We start from the raw sequence: 22,736 nt of genomic DNA, 5'->3' as shown, positions 1-22,736 counted from the left end.
TATATACAGTAGAGAGGCTATATACAGTAGAGAGGTTATATACAGTAGAGAGGCTATATACAGTAGAGAGGCTATATACAGTAGAGAGGTTACATACAGTAGAGAGGCTATATACAGTAGAGAGGCTATATACAGTAGAGAGGTTATATACAGTAGAGAGGCTATATACAGTAGAGAGGCTATATACAGTAGAGAGGCTATATACAGTAGAGGCTATATACAGTAGAGAGGTTATATACAGTAGAGAGGCTATATACAGTAGAGAGGCTATATACAGTAGAGAGGCTATATACAGTAGAGAGGCTATATACAGTAGAGAGGCTATATACAGTAGAGAGGTTATATACAGTAGAGAGGCTATATACAGTAGAGAGGCTATATACAGTAGAGAGGCTACATACAGTAGACAGGTTTTATACAGTAGAGAGGCTATATACAGTAGAGAGGTTATATACAGTAGAGAGGCTATATACAGTAGAGAGGCTATATACAGTAGAGAGGTTATATACAGTAGAGAGGTTATATACAGTAGAGAGGTTATATACAGTAGAGAGGCTATATACAGTAGAGAGGCTATATACAGTAGAGAGGCTATATACAGTAGTGAGGCTATATACAGTAGAGAGGCTATATACAGTAGAGAGGCTATATACAGTACAGAGACTATACAGTAGTGAGGCTATATACAGTAGAGAGGCTACATACAGTAGAGAGACTATATACAGTTGAGAGGCTATATACAGTAGAGAGGCTATAAAAGTAGCGAGGCTACATACAGACACAGGTAAGTCAGGCTGATTTAGGTAGAATGTACATGTAGGTATCGTTAAAGTGACCATGCAAATATGATGAACAGAGAGTAGCAGTAGCGTAAAAGAGAGGTTGGTGGGTGGTGGGACACAATGCAGATAGCCCGGTTAGCCATTGTGCGGGGGGCACTGGTTGGTCGGGCCAATTGAGGTAGAATGTACATGAATTTATAGTTAAAGTTAGGAGTCTATAGGCCCTGATAATGTAGAAAAACAAGTACACACACACACACACACACACACACACACACACACACACCAACTGGTTTTGTGTATGTTCTTGGTTCTGGGTGTTTGTTCTATAGTTGGTTTTGATGGGGCTCCTGTTTTCCTGCTGCTCTGTTTGCTCTGGTTTTATCTAATTCATTGGGGTGACTGGTGACTCCAGTGATTTGTTGGTGTGGTTACTGGGTGTCTTGTCGTGATTGATCTGTCCAGCTAAGTGTGGTGGGGGTTTGGTTGTTGTGGAGGTTTGGTTGTTGTGCAAGTTTGGTTGTTGTTCTGCCATACCCGTGCCAACCCACATTTAGAAAAGTATTCTAATTTATAACCCGTACCAGCCCCATTTCCCCGACCAGCAGGTACAGGCCTGTGACGTACCTTCTTCTTCTTCTCACTGTGGTCAACGGTGCATAAAGATCTCCACAGTGTTGACTCCTCAGGGTAAATGTTACGGATCAAATCGTGTAGTTGAGGGTCATGTCGTAACTTCATCTGTAACTCATTAACAGCTCTCCACATGACGTTTAGGTCATACTGGTCTATGGCGCACATATGAAGGGTCTATGTATGAATTCTACGCAGTCAATGTAAAGTCAAATCAATTTTTCCCATTCATAAAGCACTTCAAGGTCATTAACTGTGCAGTGTGTCATCCGAGCTATAACACCAACATCAAGGGAAAGAGGGGGATACCTCGTCAGTTGTACAACTGAATGCATTCAACTGAAATGTGCCTTCCCGAATTTAACCCAACCCCTCTGAATCAGAGAGGTGCGGGGGCCTGCTTTAATCTACGTCCACGTCTTCAGCGCAGTTGGTTAACTGCCTTGTTCAGGGGAAGAACGACATATCATACATACATACATGCATGACATACCTTGTCAGCTCGGGGGATTCGATCCAGCAACCTTTCGCTTACTGGCCCAACTTTCTAACCGTTAGGCTAGCTGCCGTTAAAGGTCTATTTATGAATTCTATGTGAAGTCAATTATATTACATGTCTAAATATAGCAATATTTATCTATTATAAACAGTGAAATAACATTGTTAACTAAATGTTTCATGAGTTTTATGATGACTTTGTAATGTTTATTAACCGTGTTTGAAAAGTGTTGACATTGTGCCAGGGGCTTAGCTAGCTAGCTACATTACTGAGTAAGGGGCTTAGCTAGCTAGCTACATTACTGAGTAAGGGTCTTAGCTAGCTAGCTACATTACTGAGTAAGGGGCTTAGCTAGCTAGCTACATTACTGAGTTAGGGTTACATTACTGAGTAAGGGTCTTAGCTAGCTAGCTATTTTACTGAGTAAGGGTCTTAGCTAGCTAGCTACATTACTGAGTTAGGGTTACATTACTGAGTAAGGGGCTTAGCTAGCTAGCTACATTACTCAGTAAGGGTCTTAGCTAGCTAGCTATATTACTGAGTAAGGGTCTTAGCTAGCTAGCTACATTACTGAGTAAGGGGCAAATGCTAGCTAGCTACATTACTGAATAAGGGGGAAAATGCTAGCTAGCTACATTACTGAGTAAGGGGCAAATGCTAGCTAGCTACATTACTGAATAAGGGGGGAAATGCTAGCTAGCTACATTACTGAATAAGGGGGACATTTTAGCCAGCTACATTACTGAGTAAGGGGCAAATGCTAGCTAGCTACATTACTGAATAAGGGGGAAATGCTAGCTAGCTATATTACTGAGTAAGGGTCTTAGCTAGCTAGCTACATTACTGAGTATGGGGCAAATGCTAGCTAGCTACATTACTGAATAAGGGGGAAAATGCTAGCTAGCTACATTACTGAGTAAGGGGCAAATGCTAGCTAGCTACATTACTGAATAAGGGGGAAATGCTAGCTAGCTACATTACTGAGTAAGGGGCAAATGCTAGCTAGCTACATTACTGAATAAAGGGGCAAATGCTAGCTAGCTACATTACTGAATAAGGGGGACATTTTAGCTAGCTACATTACTGAGTAAGGGGCAAATGCTAGCTAGCTACATTACTGAATAAGGGGGAAATGCTAGCTAGCAACATTACTGAGTAAGGGGCAAATGCTAGCTAGCTCAACTACCTTGTGTTCGTACATTTTACTCACTAAAATAGTTATTGCTATATGGGTCTGAAATGGGTAATTTCATTTAAATGGTTTGAATATACATCTTTGTTATATCCATTCAAGAAAAGTCAAACAAAATATTTTAAATAGTAGGATTCTTCGACCAACAAACGTTTTCTTTGCTACATCTAGAAAATGGAAATAAAATGTTCATATTTCCTTTAACATAGTCTGTGTTCTTTACTTTTGACAAGGGAGGTACGTTTATGAATGTTTATGAATGTTTTATGAGGGTGGCAGGTAGCCTAGTGGTTAGCGCGTTGGACTAGTAACCAAAAGGTTGCTAGTTTGAATCCCTGAGCTGACAAGGTAAAAATCTGTTGTTCTGGCCCTGAACAAGACAGTTAACCCACTGTCTCCTGGTAGGCTGTCGTTGTAAATATGAATTTGTTCTTAACTGACTTAAATAAATGGGAAGTTATAATTGGCTTTACGTTGACTGCATATAATTAATATGTAGACCACAGTAACTTAACTGTGTTGTGGAGGAGGGCCGTTAATGAGTTATGACATGACCCTCAACTACACGATTTGATCCGTAACATTTACCCTGAGGAGTCAACACTATGGAGATCTTTATGCCCCGTTGACCACAGTGAGAAGAAGAAGAAGGTAAGTCACAGGCCTGTACCTGCTGGTCGGGGAAATGGGGCTGGTACAGCATAATTTTAAAAAGTGGTTTGGCCTTTTGACATTCACTAAGGGCCCGATTCAGACTTAAGAAATGTGCGTCTAAGTACAGCTTTCCTACGGACTTCTCAGTAGTTGATATTTAGACTTATGCAGTTGTATAACGGGCTTTGCAGGTGTGGTTTCCTTGAGAATACATGTCATTCAACTGCTGAAAACCCTCCCATTAGCTGGCTAACAGATTTTCTCTTGGAATTTTTATTCAATAGTGTTTTCAGTACGTTTATTTAAAGCCATCCCTTTAAATTAGGTGTGCCTTTAATTAGAATTTTGTCAACAGACACTAGAGTATGTAGAGAACAGTTCAGAATATCAGGGATCAATGACAGAATGTCATTAATACACACATATTCATCTCCTGTTCAGCACCAACTGGTAGATTAAAAAAATTACTCTGATCTAGTTTATTATTTAGGGTTAGGAAAGTATTTCTGAATAAAACATTTTTTTTAAATGGTTTGGAGAGTCTTTGCAGTGATACAGTGATTTGATTCATCCTGAGTTGCCATATTCAATTGTTCAATCCATGAAATATTGGAAGGTGAGAAAAGTGTACAATAGCGGTTGAACAGTAGTCCTATAAATCTACCAATCCTCATGAATCATGGGGCTGTAATGACAACGGTCCTGTCGTTGTGCACCGTGCGCCAGGCTCCAGGTTTAAACTGCTACATATGATCTGTGTTCCATAATGATTCCAATAGGTGACATGTCCTAAATTATTGCACAACTTGTCATACGTTAGCCTAATATGACCCACTATAGCTGGCGATCCTCAGGAACAACCACACCAACAGGACAGAGGGAATAAAGGTAAACTAACGATGTAATGGAACGATGCAAAATGTAAGGAAACTAACACTAAAGTGACAGTTATAAATGTGAGGAAACTAACACTAAAGTGACAGTTATAAATGTGAGGAAACTAACACTAAAGTGACAGTTATAAATGTGAGGAAACTAACACTAAAGTGACAGTTATAAATGTGAGGAAACTAACACTAAAGTGACAGTTATAAATGTGAGGAAACTAACACTAAAGTGACAGTTATAAATGTGAGGAAACTAACACTACATCAAGGCACAAGGCGAGACCCAGATGCAGATGGTTGGAGTCTTACAATATTTAGTAATCAAAAGGGGTAGTCAAGAGAATGGTCCTGGAACAGGCAAAAAGGTCAAAACCAGATCAGAGTCCAGGAGGTACAGAGTGGCAGACAGACTCGTGGTTAAGGTAGGCAGAATGGTCAGGCAGGTGGGTGCAAAGTCCAGAAACAGGGGGGACTAGAAAAAGGAGAATGCAAAGAACAGGAGAACGGGAAAACCGCTGGTTAACTTGGAAATATACAAGACGAACTGGCACAGAGAGATAAATACACTGAGGTAAATAAGACCTGGGGTGGAGACAATCACAAGGGCAGGTGAAACAGATCAGGGTGTGACACACTAAAGTGACAGTTATAAATGCTTGTACAGTCGAAGTCGGGAAGTTTACATACACTCAGGTTGGAGTCATTAAAACTAGTTTTTCAACCACTCCACAAATTTCTTGTTAACAAATTATAGTTTTGGCAAGTCGGTTAGGGCATCTACTTTGTGCATGACACAAGTCATTTTTCCAACAATTTTTCCAACAATTGTTTACAGACAGATTTTTTTCACTTATAATTCACTGTATCACAATTCCAGTGGGTCAGAAATGTACATACACTAAGTTGACTGTGCCTTTAAACAGCTTGGAAAATTCCAAAAAATGATGTCATGGCTTTAGAAGCTTCTGATAGGCTAATAGACATAATTTGAGTCTATTGGAGGTGTACCTGTGGATGTATTTCAAGGCCTACCTTCAAACTCAGTGCATCTTTGCTTGATATCGTGAGGAAATCAAAAGAAATCAGCCAAGACCTCAGAAAAAAATGATAGACCTCCACAAGTCTGGTTCATCCTTGGGAACAATTTCCAAACACCTGAAGGTACCAAGTTCATCTGTACAAACAATAGTACGCAAGTATAAACACCATGGGACCACGCAGCCGTCATAACGCTCAGGTAGGAGACACGTTCTGTCTCCTAGAGATGAACGTACTTTGGTATGAAAATTGCAAATCAATCCCAGAACAACAGCAAAGGACCTTGTGAAGATGCTGGAGGAAACAGGTACAAAAGTATCTATATCCACAGTAAAACGAGTCCTATATCAACATAACCTGCTAGCAAGGAAGAAGCCACTGCTCCAAAACCACCATAAAAAAGCCAGACTATGGTTTGCAACTGCACATGTGGACAAAGATTGTACTTTTTGGAGAAATGTCCTCTGGTCTGATAAAATAGAACTGTTTGGCCATAATGACCATCGTTATGTTTGGAGGAAAAAGGGAGAGGCTTGCAAGCCGAAGAACGCCATCCTAACCATGAAGCACGGGGGTGGCAGCGTCATGTTGTGGTGGTGCTTTGCTGCAGGAGGGACTGGTGCACTTCACAAAATAGATGGCATCATAAGGTAGAAAAATTATGTGGATATATTGAAGCAACATCTCAAGACATCAGTCAGGAAGTTAAAGCTTGGTCGCAAATGGGTCTTCCAAATGGACAATGACCCCAAGCATACTTCCAAAGTTGTGGCAATGGGGCTTAATTAAGGACAACAAAGTCAAGGTGTTGGCCATAATGACCAACGTTATGTTTGGAGGCTAAATGGGGAGGCTTGCAAGCCGAAGACCACCATCCCAACTGGAAGGCTACCCAAAACGTTTGACCCAAGTTAAACAATTTAAAAGGCAATGCTACCAAATACTAATTGAGTAAATGTAAACTTCTGAACCACTGGGAATGAGATGAAAGGAAAGCTAAAATGAATCATCAACTTGCCTACCTGGTTAAATAAAGGTGAAATAAATAAATACAAATGGGTCTTCTAAATTGTCAATGACCACAAGCATACTTCCAAAGTTGTGACAAAATGGCTTAAGGACAACAATGTCAAGTTATTAGAGTGGCCATCACAAAGACCTGACCTGACCCTATAGGACGTTTGTGGGCCGAACTGATAAAGCGTGTGCGAGCAAGGAGGCCTACAAACCTGACTCAGTTACACCAGCTCTGTCAGGAGGAATGGGCCAAAATGCACACAACTTAATGTGGGAAGCTTGTGGAAGGCTACCCAAAACGTTTGACCCAAGTTAAACAATTTAAAGACAATGCTACCAAATACTAATTGAATGTATGTAAACTTCTGACCCACTGGGAATGTGATGAAAGAAATAAAAGCTGAAATAAATCATTCTCTCTACTATTATTCTGACATTTCACATTCTTAAAATAAAGTTGTGATCCTATCTGACCTAAGACAGGGATTTTTTACTAGGATTAAATGTCAGGATTTGTGAAATATATTAATATATTTTTGCTAAGGTGTATGTAAACTTCCTACTTCAACTGTAGGTTTAACTGACAGTGGCTACTGATAGTGTCAAATTTTTAACACAATGCAAATTGTAAAAAATACAGTGAAAAGTTCAGGAATATCATTAAAACATTCTAGAAATCGTAAAATCAAAGTGGAAGGTTAGGTGCTGTACTGTCATTTGTGAAGCCTATATCCTATAAACTTCACAGTGGAAAAGGTGATATGCTTCAGTTTGCTGCCATATGTTGATAAATTGATATGTTGATATGTTGATATGTTGATATGTCGATATGTTGATAAGTTGATATGTTGATATGTCGATATGTCGATATGTCGATAAGTCGATAAGTCGATATGTTGATATGTTGATAAGTTGATATGTTGATAAGTTGATATGTTGATATGTTGATAAGTTGATAAGTTGATATGTTGATATGTTGATAAGTTGATATGTTGATATGTTGATATGTTGATAAGTTGATATGTTGATATGTTGATAAGTTGATATGTTGATATGTTGATAAGTTGATATGCTTCAGTTTGCTGCCATATGACTGGTTTCACATGTGTCTCCAGCGATCATAAGGTCAAATAGATCTAAAACAATGTATTTATATTTCCAATCGCCTTTTCCAATCGGCTTACTCATTTACCTAGATTTTATCAATAGCCCTTATCAGTTTGTAAATTACAGTGCGTGGAGAATTGTTTTTCTTAGGGGTGTACTATATATCGGTGAAAATATCGGAATCGAACAATAATAGCTAAGAATGCCAACATCGGTATCGGCCCGATGTCTATTTTAACGCCGATGTGCAAAAACGATGTCAAAGCTGACCTGCATACCTATATAACGTAGGTAGATGACCTACATACCTATATAACGTAGGTAGATGACCTACATACCTATATAACGTAGGTAGATGACCTACATACCTGTATAACGTAGGTAGATGACCTACATACCTATATAACGTAGGTAGATGACCTACTTACCTATATAACGTAGGTAGATGAGGTATATACCTACCTATATAACGTAGGTAGATGACCTACATACCTATATAACGTAGGTAGATGACCTACATACCTATATAACGTAGGTAGATGACCTACATACCTATATAACGTAGGTAGATGACCTACATACCTATATAACGTAGGTAGATGGCCTACATACCTATATAACGTAGGTAGAAGACCTACATACCTATATAACGTAGGTAGATGACCTACATACCTATATAACGTAGGTAGATGGCCTACATACCTATATAACGTAGGTAGATGACCTACATACCTATATAACGTAGGTAGATGACCTACATACCTGTATAACGTAGGTAGATGACCTACATACCTATATAACGTAGGTAGATGACGTGCATACCTATATAACGTAGGTAGATGACGTACATACCTATATAACGTAGGTAGATGACCTACATACCTATATAACGTAGGTAGAAGACCTACATACCTATATAACGTAGGTAGATGACCTACATACCTATATAACGTAGGTAGATGACCTACATACCTGTATAACGTAGGTAGATGACCTACATACCTATACAACGTAGGTAGATGACGTGCATACCTATATAACGTAGGTAGATGACGTACATACCTATATAACGTAGGTAGATGACCTACATACCTATATAACGTAGGTAGAAGACCTACATACCTATATAACGTAGGTAGATGACCTACATACCTATATAACGTAGGTAGATGACCTACATACCTGTATAACGTAGGTAGATGACCTACATACCTATACAACGTAGGTAGATGACGTGCATACCTATATAACGTAGGTAGATGACGTACATACCTATATAACGTAGGTACATGACGTAATGAGGCCATGTAAAATGTTGCACTACACGGGCAACACAGCATTCCTAACCTAGCCCACAATGTCTGCTGTGCGGATTGAGCAGTCAACAAGACGAGCAGTCATTTTGAAAGAGTTGAAACGTTCAGCGAGAGAAATCAAAGGCGAAATCGATTAACACCAAGATAAGGGGAATTCATTGCCCTTGACAATCAATCGTTCTCTGTCGTGGGTGATGTTGGTTTTCGCTGACTGGCCGAGCACCGGCACACACTACCAAGTGCACAATTTTTTAGATGTTGCCTTACTTTAGTTACACAGTAATAGCGTCACTGCTATTAGCTTCACGACATACTGCGGAACGCCGTTCGGGTCTTTGCGTGTCAAAAAAGATCCACGTCAAATAACACTAGTTGACAATAACACTATTTGATGCGTTAAATACGCTTTTAATTTGACACATCAAATAACACAATTATTCAATAATGTTGTGTGTTCTGAATTTGCACATGCAAGCCAAACGCCACCACTACTATCAGTAGCACTGTCAAAGCTGTACAAAAATGTCTGCAAACAAGCAACCACCGGCCACGAACGATGTGTTTACAATACCACGTTGGTAATAAAGCATTATTTGTTCGTCCGCAACTTCTGGGCTAGCTAGCATTAGCTTGGTACCTAGCTAGCACCAATGTAACCAGCCTGAAAACAAGGACCAGTAGAAACTGCAGTCATTTTCATTATTCTTAGCAGTGATTTAGGGATCCTTGTGAGTAAGTATTAGCTAGGTTGCCACTTGTTGGTCACCTGGTGAAATTGAACTTCGGTTCATGAAAATAAATAGCTAGCCAGCTACATAACTCTGTTGCCCAAAGCTAACGTTGTAAGCAGACAGCTAGCTTCATCTGGCTAGTGAGGCTTGACCGGACTGGGTTATGTGTTGTGAAGCTAGCCACAATAGGGTTAGGCACAATAGTGGAATTTGCGGTTTGCCTTCAAAATAAAAGTACCTCTGAAAATGATGCAAATAAAATAAAATAAAATTGTATTAGTAACATGCGCCGAATACAACAGGTGTAGGTAGACCTTACAGTGAAATGCTTGCTTACGAGCCCTTAACTAACAATGCATTTAAAAAAAATACAGATAAGAATAAGAAATAAAAGTAACAAGTAATTCAAGAGCAGCAGTAAAATAACAATAGCGAGACTATATACAGGGGGGTACCGGTACAGAGTCAATGGGGCGGCAGGGTATCCTAGTGGTTAGAGCGTTGGACTAGTAACCGGAAGGTTGCAAGTTCAAACCCCCTGTCGTTCTGCCCCTGAACAGGCAGTTAACCCACTGTTCCTAGGCCGTCATTGAAAATAACAATTTGTTCTTAACTGACTTGCCTAGTTAAATAAAGGTAAAATAAAAATGTGAGGGGGCACCGGTTAGTTGGGCTAATATGTAGGTAGAGTTATTAAAGTGACTAGATGATAACAACAGAGAGTAGCAGCAGTGTAAAAGAGTGGAAAGTTCAGGCATATCATTAAATAGTCAGCAAACAGAAGGTTACAATTGGTATATTTAGACTAGATAGTGTTAAACAAGGTTGGAATATTAAGCAATGAAATGTGGAGTCTACTCTTCCTCGGGGATAGTGTTCAATACACATTCACAGCTGTTTCATAGTCCCGCAATAAGAGCTACGACACTAATGTTCTCTGGGTGTCACTGATGATGTCATTGATCCACAATCCATAGGTAATGCTGTACAGTGAAATAAGTATTGTGATTTTAACAGATTTTTATTGTCTTTGTTGATTTTATATAACAATATTCCAACTTCGTTTAGCATGATCTATTAAATTATGGCATAATTCTACTACTTGTATTCATTTGCATCACTGTCAATGACATGCTTTTATTTTGAAGGCTAATCGCAAAGTCCACTATTGTGGCTAATCCTTATTTTGGCTAGCTTCACATAGATAGGTCCGACCACCATTAATCAAATAAGACCTCTCTTATAAATTAGGGTTATTTTAGGTGATGACACCTAGCTATATAGTTAGCTAGCTAACTATAGCTACTGAAACAGATTATGTCGTTTTGCTATGTTTTTGGGGAAGCATATTGTTTGCCTCCATGAGCTAGCTAGCTTTCTTTTATGACCAGCACTGTAGGTGCGCGAGACAACTTTGCCAGCATCATAGCATAGGTATCAATGAATCGTTGTGACATATGAAATACGAGTGATAGTGTAATCAATGTGTCAACTGCTCCCTTCACACAACAGTGCAAACTGGCCCTAACCAGAATAGAAAGAGGAGTGGGAGGCCCCGGTGCACAACTGAGCAAGAGGACAGTTTTTTGGCAATTTCTCGCATTGAATAGCCTTAATTTCTTAGAACAAGAATAGACTGACGAGTTTCAGAAGAAAATTCTTTGTTTCTAGCCATTTTGAGACTGTAATCGAATCCTCAAATGCTGATGCTCCAGATACTCAACTAGTCAAAAGAAGGCCAGTTGTATTGCTTCTTTAATCAGCACATAATTAACATAATTGCAAAAGGGTTTTCTAATGATAAATTATACTTTTAAAATGATACACTTGGATTAGCTAACACAACATGCCATTGGAACACAGGAGTGATGGTTGCTGATAATGGGCCTCTGTGCACCTATGTAGATATTCCATAAAAAATCAATCGTTTCCAGCTACAATAGTAATTTACAACATTAACCATGTCTACACTGTATTTCTGATCAATTTGATGTAATTTTAATACTATATATTACTATTAAATATTATTACTATGTATTACTAATATATATTACTACTATATATTACTAATATATTACTATTATATATTACTTCTATATATTACTATTATATATTACTACTATATATTACTTCTATATATTACTACTATATATTACTTCTATATATTACTATTATATATTACTTCTATATATTACTATGATATATTACTACTATATATTACTATTATATATTACTTCTATATATTCCTACTATATATTACTATTATATATTACTTCTATATATTACTACTATATATTACTATTATATATTACTTCTATGTATTACTACTATATATTACTATTATATATTACTACTATATATTACTATTATATATTACTACTATATATTACTATTATATATTACTACTATATATTACTATTATATATTACTTACAGCATTTTTCTCTCTCTCCCTTTGTTTACATGTCTGTTTGTGTGTACATGTATGTGATTGTGTGTACATGTATGTGATTGTGTGTACATGTATGTGATTGTGTGTACATGCATGTGATTGTGTGTACATGTATGTGATTGTGTGTACATGTATGTGTCTGTGTGTACATGTATGTGATTGTGTGCATTTATTCATGTGTGTGTCCATGAAGGAGAGGTCCGTGGCCAAAGGGGGGATGACATGCGTGTTCCCAGGCTGTTAACATCGCTGAGGATTATAAGACTATTAGACTGCCAAGAGCTGTCAAGCCATGATGGACATACTGGTAACTTAACCTAACGTCTGTCTGTCTGTCTGTCTGTCTGTCTGTCTGTCTGTCTGTCTGTCTGTCTGTCTGTCTGTCTGTCTTTCTGTCTGTCTGTCTGTCTGTCTGTCTGTCTGTCTGTCTGTCTGTCTGTCTGTCTGTCTGTCTGTCCCCTCTCTCTCATCCCCTCTTCCCTCACTCTCCCTCCCTCCCTCCCTCTCTCTCCCTCTTTCTCTCGCTCTCACTTTCTCTCTCTCTCTCTCTCTCTCTCTCTCTCTCTCTCTCTCTCCATCTCTCTCTCTCTCCCTGTCTGTGTCTCTTTCTCTCTCTCTCTCTTTCTCTCTCTCTCTCCATCTCTCTCTCTCTCCCTGTCTGTGTATCTTTCTCTCTCTCTCTCTTTCTCTCTCTCTCTCCATCTCTCTCTCTCTCCCTGTCTGTGTCTCTTTCTCTCTCTCTCTCTCTCGCTCTCCCTGTCTGTGTCTCTTTCTCTCTCTTCTCAATTCAATTTCAATTCAATTTAAGGGTTGTATTGGCATGGGAAACATATGTATACATTGCCAAAACAAGTGAACTAGATAATAAACAAAAGTTAAACAAACAATAACAATTACCGGTAAACATTACACTCAGAAAAGTTCCTAGAGAATAAAAACATTATTAAAGTCATATTTAAGTGCAAATAGTTAAAGTACTAAAGGCAAAAAAAATAAACATAAATATGGGTTGTATTTACAATGATGTTTGTTCTTCACTGGTGTGATGGCACACTGTGGTATTTCACCCAATAGATAGATTTGGGTTTGTTTTCAAATTCTTTGTGGATCTGTTTAATCTGAGAGAAATATGTGTCTCTAATATGGTCATACATTTGGCAGGAGGTTAGGAAGTGCAGCTCAGTTTCCACCTCATTTTGTGGCCAGTGTGCTCCTAGCCTAGTCTTCTCTTGAGAGCCATGTCTGCCTACGGTGGCCTTTCTCAATAGCAAGGCTATGCTCACTGAGTCTGTACATAGTCAAAGCTTTCCTTAAGTTTGGGTCAGTGAAAGTGGACAGGTATTCTGCCACTGTGTACTCTCTGTTTAGGGCCAAATAGCGTTCTAGTTTGCTTTGTTTTTTGACAATTATCTTTTTGATTTCTCATGATTTCTCATGATTTGGCATGCAGAGTCTCAATTTGGTGTTTGTCCCATTTTGTGAATTCTTGGTTGGTGAGCGGACCCCAGACCTCACAACCATAAAGGGCAATGAGTTCTATTACTGATTCAAGTATTTTTAGCCAGATCCTAATTGGTATGTTGAATTTTATGTTCCTTTTGATGGCCAAGAAAGCCCTTCTTGCCTTGTCTCTCAGCTCATTCACTGCTTTGTGGATGTTACCTGTGGCGCTGATGTTTAGGCTGAGGTATGTATAGTTTTATGTGTGCTCTAGGGCAACGGTGTCTAGATGGAATTTTTGGAACACCATTATTTTTTGTCTTACTGAGATTTACTGTCAGGGCCCAGGTCTGTCAGGGCCCAGGTCTGTCAGGGCCCAGGTCTGACTGAATCTGTGCAGAAGATCTAGGTGCTGCTGTAGGCCCTTCTTGGTTGATGACAGAAGCACCAGATCATCAGCAAACAGTAGACGTTTGACTAGTAGGGTGAGGCTGGGTGCTGCAGACTGATCAAGTGCCCTCGCCAATTCGTTGATATAGATGTTGAAGTGGGTGGGGCTTAAGCTGCATCCCTGTCTCACCCCATGGCCCTGTTATTGGGGTCAAATTTGTCTCCACTTTTATGGATTGGGGTGATCAGTCCTTGGTTACAAATGTAAATGTAAAATGTTGCTGTTTTGATTAATTTAATAGAGTAGGTTAGGTCTGCTCTATACTAAATGACCTGAGTCCCTTCCCTGTTTCACACCTGGTCGTTTGGTGGATGGGACTACCAGCTCTCTGTAACCTAGAGGGCAACCAGTGGGTCCATCTCTTCTATACCAGGTTTCTTGTAGGATGACAATGTCTGTATTTCTAATTTATTTGGTGAAGTCCAGGTTCCTGCTCTTTAGGTCGAAGGCAGATGACCTCTGACCTGGGATATTCCAGGATGAGATAGTGAAGGGTTTGTATTCCATAAAGTGTGCAATGTTGTTGGTCGTGGTTTGGCCTCAGACCAGTAATTGTGAGCAGAGCCAGGCTTGGGCTAGTGTAAGATTGGGGGTTGGGCCTGTTTGCCTGCTCACGGCCTGGGCGTATGTGTGACTTCCATGTTGAGGCCCTCTTTGCGGGAGTGGGGGGGCATGGGGTGAGCAGGAGGGGCATAGGTCTGATCTGACTTGGGGGGGGTGTTGATTGGTTGGGGTGTGGGCATGGTTGACTTGGGGGGGGTGTTGATTGGTTGGGGTGTGGGCATGGTTGACTTGGGGGGGGTGTTGATTGGTTGGGGTGTGGGCATGGTTGACTTGGGGGGGTGTTGATTGGTTGGGGTGTGGGCATGGTTGACTTGGGGTGGGGGGTGTTGATTGGTTGGGGTGTGGGTATGGTTGACTTGGAGGGGTGTTGATTGGTTGGGGTGTGGGCATGGTTGACCTGGGGGAGGTGGTGATTGGTTGGGGTGTGGATGTAAGTCCTGTCGGCGTGGGTTCGAGGGTGTCTATTGATCTGTTGCTCCTGTGTGAGGTGTGTGGACTGCGGTTGAGGGCGATGTTCTTTAGTGTCCGGGCGAAGGCCAAAGGGCGAAGGTCACTGCTGCTTGTAGAGGTGGACCTGGTCGTAAAAGGCTGATGTAGACTACTGACTCCTCAGTATAATGTAGACTAGTATAATGTAGACTACTGACTGGTGGGCACTGCTGCTTGTAGAGGTGGACCTGGTCGTAAAAGGCTGTTCAAGTCCAGGTAGGTAGACATTTGGTTTTGGAGGAACAGTCATGGGAAATACTTGTGTTTACCTGCTAGTATGGTAGCAGGGTGGAGATAACCACTGGTATGTTAGCAGGGTGGAGATAACCACTAGTATGGTAGCAGGGTGGAGATAACCACTTGTATGGTAGCAGGGTGGAGATAACCACTGGTATGTTAGCAGGGTGGAGATAACCACTTGTATGGTAGCAGGGTGGAGATAACCACTGGTATGTTAGCAGGGTGGAGATAACCACTAGTATGGTAGCAGGGTGGAGATAACCACTGGTATGGTAGCAGGGTGGAGATAACCACTGGTATGGTAGCAGGGTGGAGATAACCACTGGTATGGTAGCAGGGTGGAGATAACCACTGGTATGGTAGCAGGGTGGAGATAACCACTGGTATGTTAGCAGGGTGGAGATAACCACTGGTATGGTAGCAGGGTGGAGATAACCACTGGTATGGTAGCAGGGTGGAGATAAGCACTGGTATGGTAGCAGGGTGGAGATAACCACTGGTATTGTAGCAGGGTGGAGATAACCACTTGTATGGTAGCAGGGTGGAGATAACCACTGGTATGTTAGCAGGGTGGAGATAACCCCTTGTATAGTAGCAGGGTGGAGATAACCACTTGTATGTTAGCAGGGTGGAAGTCCTTTCATGGTAGCAGGGTGGAGATAACCACTTGTATGGTAGCAGGGTGGAAGTCCTTTCATGGTAGCAGGGTGGAGATAACCACTTGTGCGTTAGCAGGGTGGAAGTCCTTTCATGGTAGCAGGGTGGAGATAACCACTTGTATGTTAGCAGGCTGGAAGTCCTTTCATGGTAGCAGGGTGGAGATAACCACTTGTATGTTAGCAGGGTGGAAGTCCTTTCATGGTAGCAGGGTGGAGATAACCACTTGTGCGTTAGCAGGGTGGAAGTCCTTTCATGGTAGCAGGGTGGAGATAATCACTTGTATGGTAGCAGGGTGGAAGTGTTTCCATGGTAGCAGGGTGGAGATAACCACTTGTGCGTTAGCAGGGTGGAAGTCCTTTCATGGTAGCAGGGTGGAGATAACCACTTGTATGGTAGCAGGGTGGAAGTGTTTCCATGGTAGCAGGGTGGAGATAACCACTTGTGCGTTAGCAGGGTGGAAGTCCTTTCATGGTAGCAGGGTGGAGATAACCACTTGTATGGTAGCAGGGTGGAAGTGTTTCCATGGTAGCAGGGTGGAGATAACCACTTGTGCGTTAGCAGGGTGGAAGTCCTTTCATGGTAGCAGGGTGGAGATAACCACTTGTGCGTTAGCAGGGTGAAAGTGTTTCCATGGTAGCAGGGTGGAGATAACCACTTGTGCGTTAGCAGGGTGGAAGTCCTTTCATGGTAGCAGGGTGGAGATAACCACTTGTATGGTAGCAGGGTGGAAGTGTTTCCATGGTAGCAGGGTGGAGATAACCACTTGTGCATTAGCAGGGTGGAAGTCCTTTCATGGTAGCAGGGTGGAGATAACCACTTGTGCGTTAGCAGGGTGGAAGTCCTTTCATGGTAGCAGGGTGGAGATAACCACTTGTGCGTTAGCAGGGTGGAAGTCCTTTCATGGTAGCAGGGTGGAGATAACCACTTGTGCGTTAGCAGGGTGGAAGTCCTTTCATGGTAGCAGGGTGGAGATAACCACTTGTGCGTTAGCAGGGTGGAAGTCCTTTCATGGTAGCAGGGTGGAGATAACCACTTGTGCGTTAGCAGGGTGGAAGTCCTTTCATGGTAGCAGGGTGGAGATAACCACTTGTGCGTTAGCAGGGTGGAAGTCCTTTCATGGTAGCAGGGTGGAGATAACCACTTGTGCGTTAGCAGGGTGGAAGTCCTTTCATGGTAGCAGGGTGGAGATAACCACTTGTGCGTTAGCAGGGTGGAAGTCCTTTCATGGTAGCAGGGTGGAGATAACCACTTGTGCGTTAGCAGGGTGGAAGTCCTTTCATGGTAGCAGGGTGGAGATAACCACTTGTGCGTTAGCAGGGTGGAAGTCCTTTCATGGTAGCAGGGTGGAGATAACCACTTGTGCGTTAGCAGGGTGGAAGTCCTTTCATGGTAGCAGGGTGGAGATAACCACTTGTGAGTTAGCAGGGTGGAAGTCCTTTCATGGTAGCAGGGTGGAGATAACCACTTGTGCGTTAGCAGGGTGGAAGTCCTTTCATGGTAGCAGGGTGGAGATAACCACTTGTGCGTTAGCAGGGTGGAAGTCCTTTCATGGTAGCAGGGTGGAGATAACCACTTGTGCGTTAGCAGGGTGGAAGTCCTTTCGTGGTAGCAGGGTGGAGATAACCACTTGTGCGTTAGCAGGGTGGAAGTCCTTTCATGGTAGCAGGGTGGAGATAACCACTTGTGCGTTAGCAGGGTGGAAGTCCTTTCATGGTAGCAGGGTGGAGATAACCACTTGTGCGTTAGCAGGGTGGAAGTCCTTTCATGGTAGCAGGGTGGAGATAACCACTTGTGCGTTAGCAGGGTGGAAGTCCTTTCATGGTAGCAGGGTGGAGATAACCACTTGTGCGTTAGCAGGGTGGAAGTCCTTTCATGGTAGCAGGGTGGAGATAACCACTTGTGCGTTGGGGTAAAGTAGAATAAGCTATTTCAATCACTCCCTTCAGTGCTGTGGCCACCCTTTCCTGCTGTGCCCTCAGGTCGTTGGGTGTATTATTATGTGGCTGGGTAACCCTAGTTGGTCCTCAGACAGAAGGTCTAGTTCGAGCTGGGTGTTTGGACACCAGAGTTTAGTTTATTTTCTTGTATAAATTTCCCATCACATAGTGGAGTACAATCTGTGGCTTGTGTATGTCCTCAGTGGGTGTGGGAGGGTTGTCAGTGGGGGGGTTGTAATCTCTCTCTCTCTCTCTCTCTCTCTCTCTCTCTCTCTCTCTCTCGCTTCTCTTTCTCGCTCCCTCTCTCTCTCTCTCTCTCTCTCTCCTCTTTCTCTCTCTCTCTCTTTCTCGCTCTTTTCTCTCTCTCTCTCTCTCCCTTTCTACTTTTCTCTACTATTGCATATTTTTGAAACTGAACTTTAGGGAACCTGAGAGAACAAATAGAGAGAGAGAGAGAGATAGAGAGAGAGATGTACAACTGAGAAAAGAACAGAGAGAGAGAGAGAGAAATAGAGAGAGAGAGAGAGAGAGAGACAGAGCGAGAGAGAGAGAGAGAGAGGGAGAGAGGGAGAGAGGGAGAGAGAGAGAGAGAGAGAGAGAGAGAGAGAGAGAGAGAGAGAGAGAGAGAGAGAGAGAGAGAGGGGGAGAGAGAGGGAGAGAGAGGGAGAGAGAGAGAGAGAGAGATATGTGGCTAAACAAACAGGAAGCAGCTCTTGTCAAAAGTAGTGCACAAAGCCTGGGACAGATTCAAAGTGATTTATTTGATGTCTTTGCATCCAGTATGAATGAAGTTAGAAGTAGTTTCTTACCGATGCTAACTAGCATTACTGCTACAGATGTAGGATCTTGATTTGAGCCAGTTTGCTACGGCAGGGAAAATAATCCTACAGCAATAGGAAGTGAGTTATTATAGTGCCTTGCAAAAGTATTTATACCCCTTGGCTTTTTTTCTCCTAGTTTGTTGCATTTCAACCTGTAATTTATTCCACTGTATGTAATTCATTAACATGTTTGAAGGGGTTGATACACTTTTCATGAGGAAAAATCTATTCTGGAATTTTAAAGTGGAAATGACAAACTTCAAAAAGCTTTTTAAACCCTAAACCTGTGGCCTGGCGCAAAAACTGGAAGTCTGCTAGCTGTGTACTAGTTGTACCCAAGGACTTCCAGTCTTTGTGCTAAACTAGTTTGCCAAAATCCCAAACTATCCCTTTAAACAACAAGTGTCAATTTGAGGTATTTTGTGTTTGACCAGGCCGATAATCTTCTTCTCCTATTGGAGGGCAACTCTGACTGACTGCTTTGACTGAGTCATGATCTATTTATATATAAACCTTGATATTATGGTGTGTCTTTTCCCTTCACCTCTCTCTCTCTCTCTCTCTCTCTCTCTCTCTCTCTCTCTCTCTCTCTCTCTCTCTCTCTCTCTCTCTCTCTCTCTCTCTCTCTGTCTCTCTCTCTCTCTCTCTCTCGCTTCTCTTTCTCGCTCTCTCTCTCTCTCTCTCTCTCCTCTCTCTCTCTCTCGCTTCTCTCTCTCGCTCCCTCTCTCTCTCTCTCCTCTCTCTCTCTCTCCCTCTCTCTCTCTCCTCTCTCTCTCTCCTCTCTCTCTCTCGCTCCTCTCTCTCTCTTTCTCTCCTCTGTCTTTTTCATGTCAGTGGATGAATGTCACGCTTTCTTAATCTGTAATACCTCTCTTTCTCTCCCATGCAAATGAAAGTCACTTAATGTTATTCTGTGATGGTTTCCTCAGTTTCCTCTGAGGCGTGGCTAGGGTGAGGTAGGGTAGTATAGAGTAGGAAGCAGAAGTCTTGAGGTGGGTGAGTGATGACTGTCTCTGTCTCTTCCCCTGCAGCACAGGAAGAGGGAGTGGAGGGTGTGTGGAACACACACAGAGACGTAGCTGTAGTGACATTGGGTGGAACACACACAGAGACGTAGCTGTAGTGACATTGGGTGGAACACACACAGAGACGTAGCTGTAGTGACATTGGGTGAAACACACACAGAGACGTAGCTGTAGTGACATTGGGTGGAACACACACAGAGACGTAGCTGTAGTGACATTGGGTGGAACACACACAGAGACGTAGCTGTAGTGACATTGGGTGGAACACACACAGAGACGTAGCTGTAGTGACATTGGGTGGAACACACACAGAGACGTAGCTGTAGTGACATTGGGTGGAACACACACAGAGACGTAGCTGTAGTGACATTGGGTGGAACACACACAGAGACGTAGCTGTAGTGACATTGGGTGGAACACACACAGAGACGTAGCTGTAGTGACATTGGGTGGAACACACACAGAGACGTAGCTGTAGTGACATTGGGTGGAACACACACAGAGACGTAGCTGTAGTGACATTGGGTGGAACACACACAGAGACGTAGCTGTAGTGACATTGGGTGGAACACACACAGAGACGTAGCTGTAGTGACATTGGGTGGAACACACACAGAGACGTAGCTGTAGTGACATTGGGTGGAACACACACAGAGACGTAGCTGTAGTGACATTGGGTGGAACACACACAGAGACGTAGCTGTAGTGACATTGGGTGGAACACACACAGAGACGTAGCTGTAGTGACATTGGGTGGAACACACACAGAGACGTAGCTGTAGTGACATTGGGTGGAACACACACAGAGACGTAGCTGTAGTGACATTGCAGAGTTATGACACATTCTGCATTATTTGGGGTTGTGTAAAACCTATTGAGCAGGAAACATATTGGGCAACAAACAACCCTCTCTCCTTTCCTCTCCTCTCCTCTCCTCTCCTCTCCTCTCCTCTCCTCTCCTCTCCTCTCCTCTCATCTTCTCTCCTTTCCTCTCTTCTCCTCTTTTTTTCTCACAACAGTGGTGTATTTAGAGTCCACAAGCTCCACAGCTTTCAATCCCTAAATTACGTTTAAATTATTTTCACATGTCCGTCCCTTTATATAGCTGCTGTCAACTTCCCCCTGTGGTTGAGAAGAGAAGAATAGAAGGAATAGTCTGCAGTAGAAAATCTAATAATCTGAAAATGACATTATTTATCTACTCAGCAGATGGCACATTCCCCTCGGGAGGTTACGACACATACCGTGACATATTCCATTCTGATTTACTACCTTGTTATTATTTGCTTCCTGTCTTCAGGGTCCAATGGTAGCGCTGGAAAGATTGCGTGTGACTAAAAGGTTCTCTAGAATTGAGGGGATACGTTGTTGCCAAGGGTTACATAAGTTGTCATGTTGGTAAACGTCAAATAAAATAAAAAATGTATTTGTCATTTGAACCGGAACACAACAGGTGTAGTCCTTACCGTGAAACTCTTACTTTAACCAACAATGCAGTTTTAAGAAAAATAAGAGTTAAGAAATAAACAAAAATGTAAGAAAATTAAAGAGCAACAATAAAATAACAATGACGATGCTATATACAAAAAAGGGGAGGGGGAGGGGTCAATGCAAATCGTCCGGGTAGTCATTTGATTAGCTGTTCAGCAGTCTTATGGCTTGGGGGTAGAAGCTGTTAAAGTTAGCGAGGGAGATATGAGTCTCCTGCTTCAGTGATTTTTGCAATTCGTTCCAGTCATTGGCAGCACAGAACTGGAAAGAAAGGCAGCCAAAGTAGGAATAGGCTTTGAGATATGCCTGCTGGAGTGCTGCTATGGTGACCAGTGAGCTGAGATAAGGCGGGGCTTCACCTAGCAAAGACTTATAGATCACCTGTAGCCAGTGGGTTTGGCGACAAATATGAAGCGAGGGCCAGCCAACGAGAGTGTACAGGTCGCAGTGATGGGTAGTATATGGGGCTTTGGTGAGAAAACGGATGAAACTGTGATAGACTGCATCCAATTTGCTGAGTATAGTGTTGGAGGCCATTTCGTAAATGACATCGCCGAAGTCAAGCATCGGTAGGATGGTCAGTTTTACGAGGGTATGTTTGGCAGCATGAGTGAAGGATGCTTTGTTGCGAAATAGGATGCCGATTCTAGATTTCATTTTGGATTGGAGATGCTTAATGTGAGTCTGGAAGGAGAGTTTACAGTCTAACCAGACAGGTAGTTGAATTTGGGCATTTCATCCAGACTGGAAAATACTGCCCCCTGTCACCAAGAAGTTAATCATCAGCTATCAGAGCAGCTCACAGATCATTGCACCTGTACATAGCCCCATCTGTAAATAGCCCATCCAACTACCTCATCCCCATACTGTATTTATTTATTTATCTTGCTCCTTTGCACCCCAGTATCTCTACTTGCACATTCATCTTCTGCACATCTATCACTCCAGTGTTTAATTGCTATATTGTAATTATTTCGCCACTTTGGCCTATTTATTGCTTTATCTCCCTAATCTTACCTCATTTGCACTCACTGTACATATATTTTTTCTACTGTGTTATTGACTGTACGTTTGTTTTACTCCGTGTGTAACTCTGTGTTGTTGTTTGTGTCGCACTGCTTTGCTTTATCTTGGCCAGGTCGCAGTTGTAAATGAGAACTTGTTCTCATCTGGCCTACCTGGTTAAATAAAGGTGAAATATATATATTTTTAAATCATTTGCTTTGTCTTGAACACATTGAGCTTGTTTTTTGGCACCACACTTCCAGGTCTCCTCCTCCCTATAAGTTGTCTCATCGTTGTCGGTGATCA

The 22,736-nt window shown here is 42.0% G+C and overlaps 1 protein-coding gene across 2 annotated transcripts in view; it reads left to right on the top strand.

The window, feature by feature from the left end:
* LOC139417429 (regulator of G-protein signaling 17-like) overlaps positions 1–22,736 on the top strand; it is a 133,091-nt gene that overhangs the window by 34,475 nt on the left and 75,880 nt on the right. For both annotated transcript variants that reach the window (XM_071166711.1, XM_071166710.1), the window contains exon 2: positions 12,501–12,614. In XM_071166711.1, the coding sequence (XP_071022812.1) occupies positions 12,600–12,614 (15 nt within the window). In that variant the 5' untranslated portion in view covers positions 12,501–12,599. The remainder of the gene's footprint in view (positions 1–12,500; positions 12,615–22,736) is intronic.

This window comes from Oncorhynchus clarkii, chromosome 9 (assembly GCF_045791955.1).
Source record: "Oncorhynchus clarkii lewisi isolate Uvic-CL-2024 chromosome 9, UVic_Ocla_1.0, whole genome shotgun sequence".
NCBI classification, from domain to species: Eukaryota; Metazoa; Chordata; class Actinopteri; order Salmoniformes; family Salmonidae; genus Oncorhynchus; species Oncorhynchus clarkii.
Note: the sequence above shows the minus strand (reverse complement) of the source record. Positions and strands in the feature narration are given on the sequence as shown.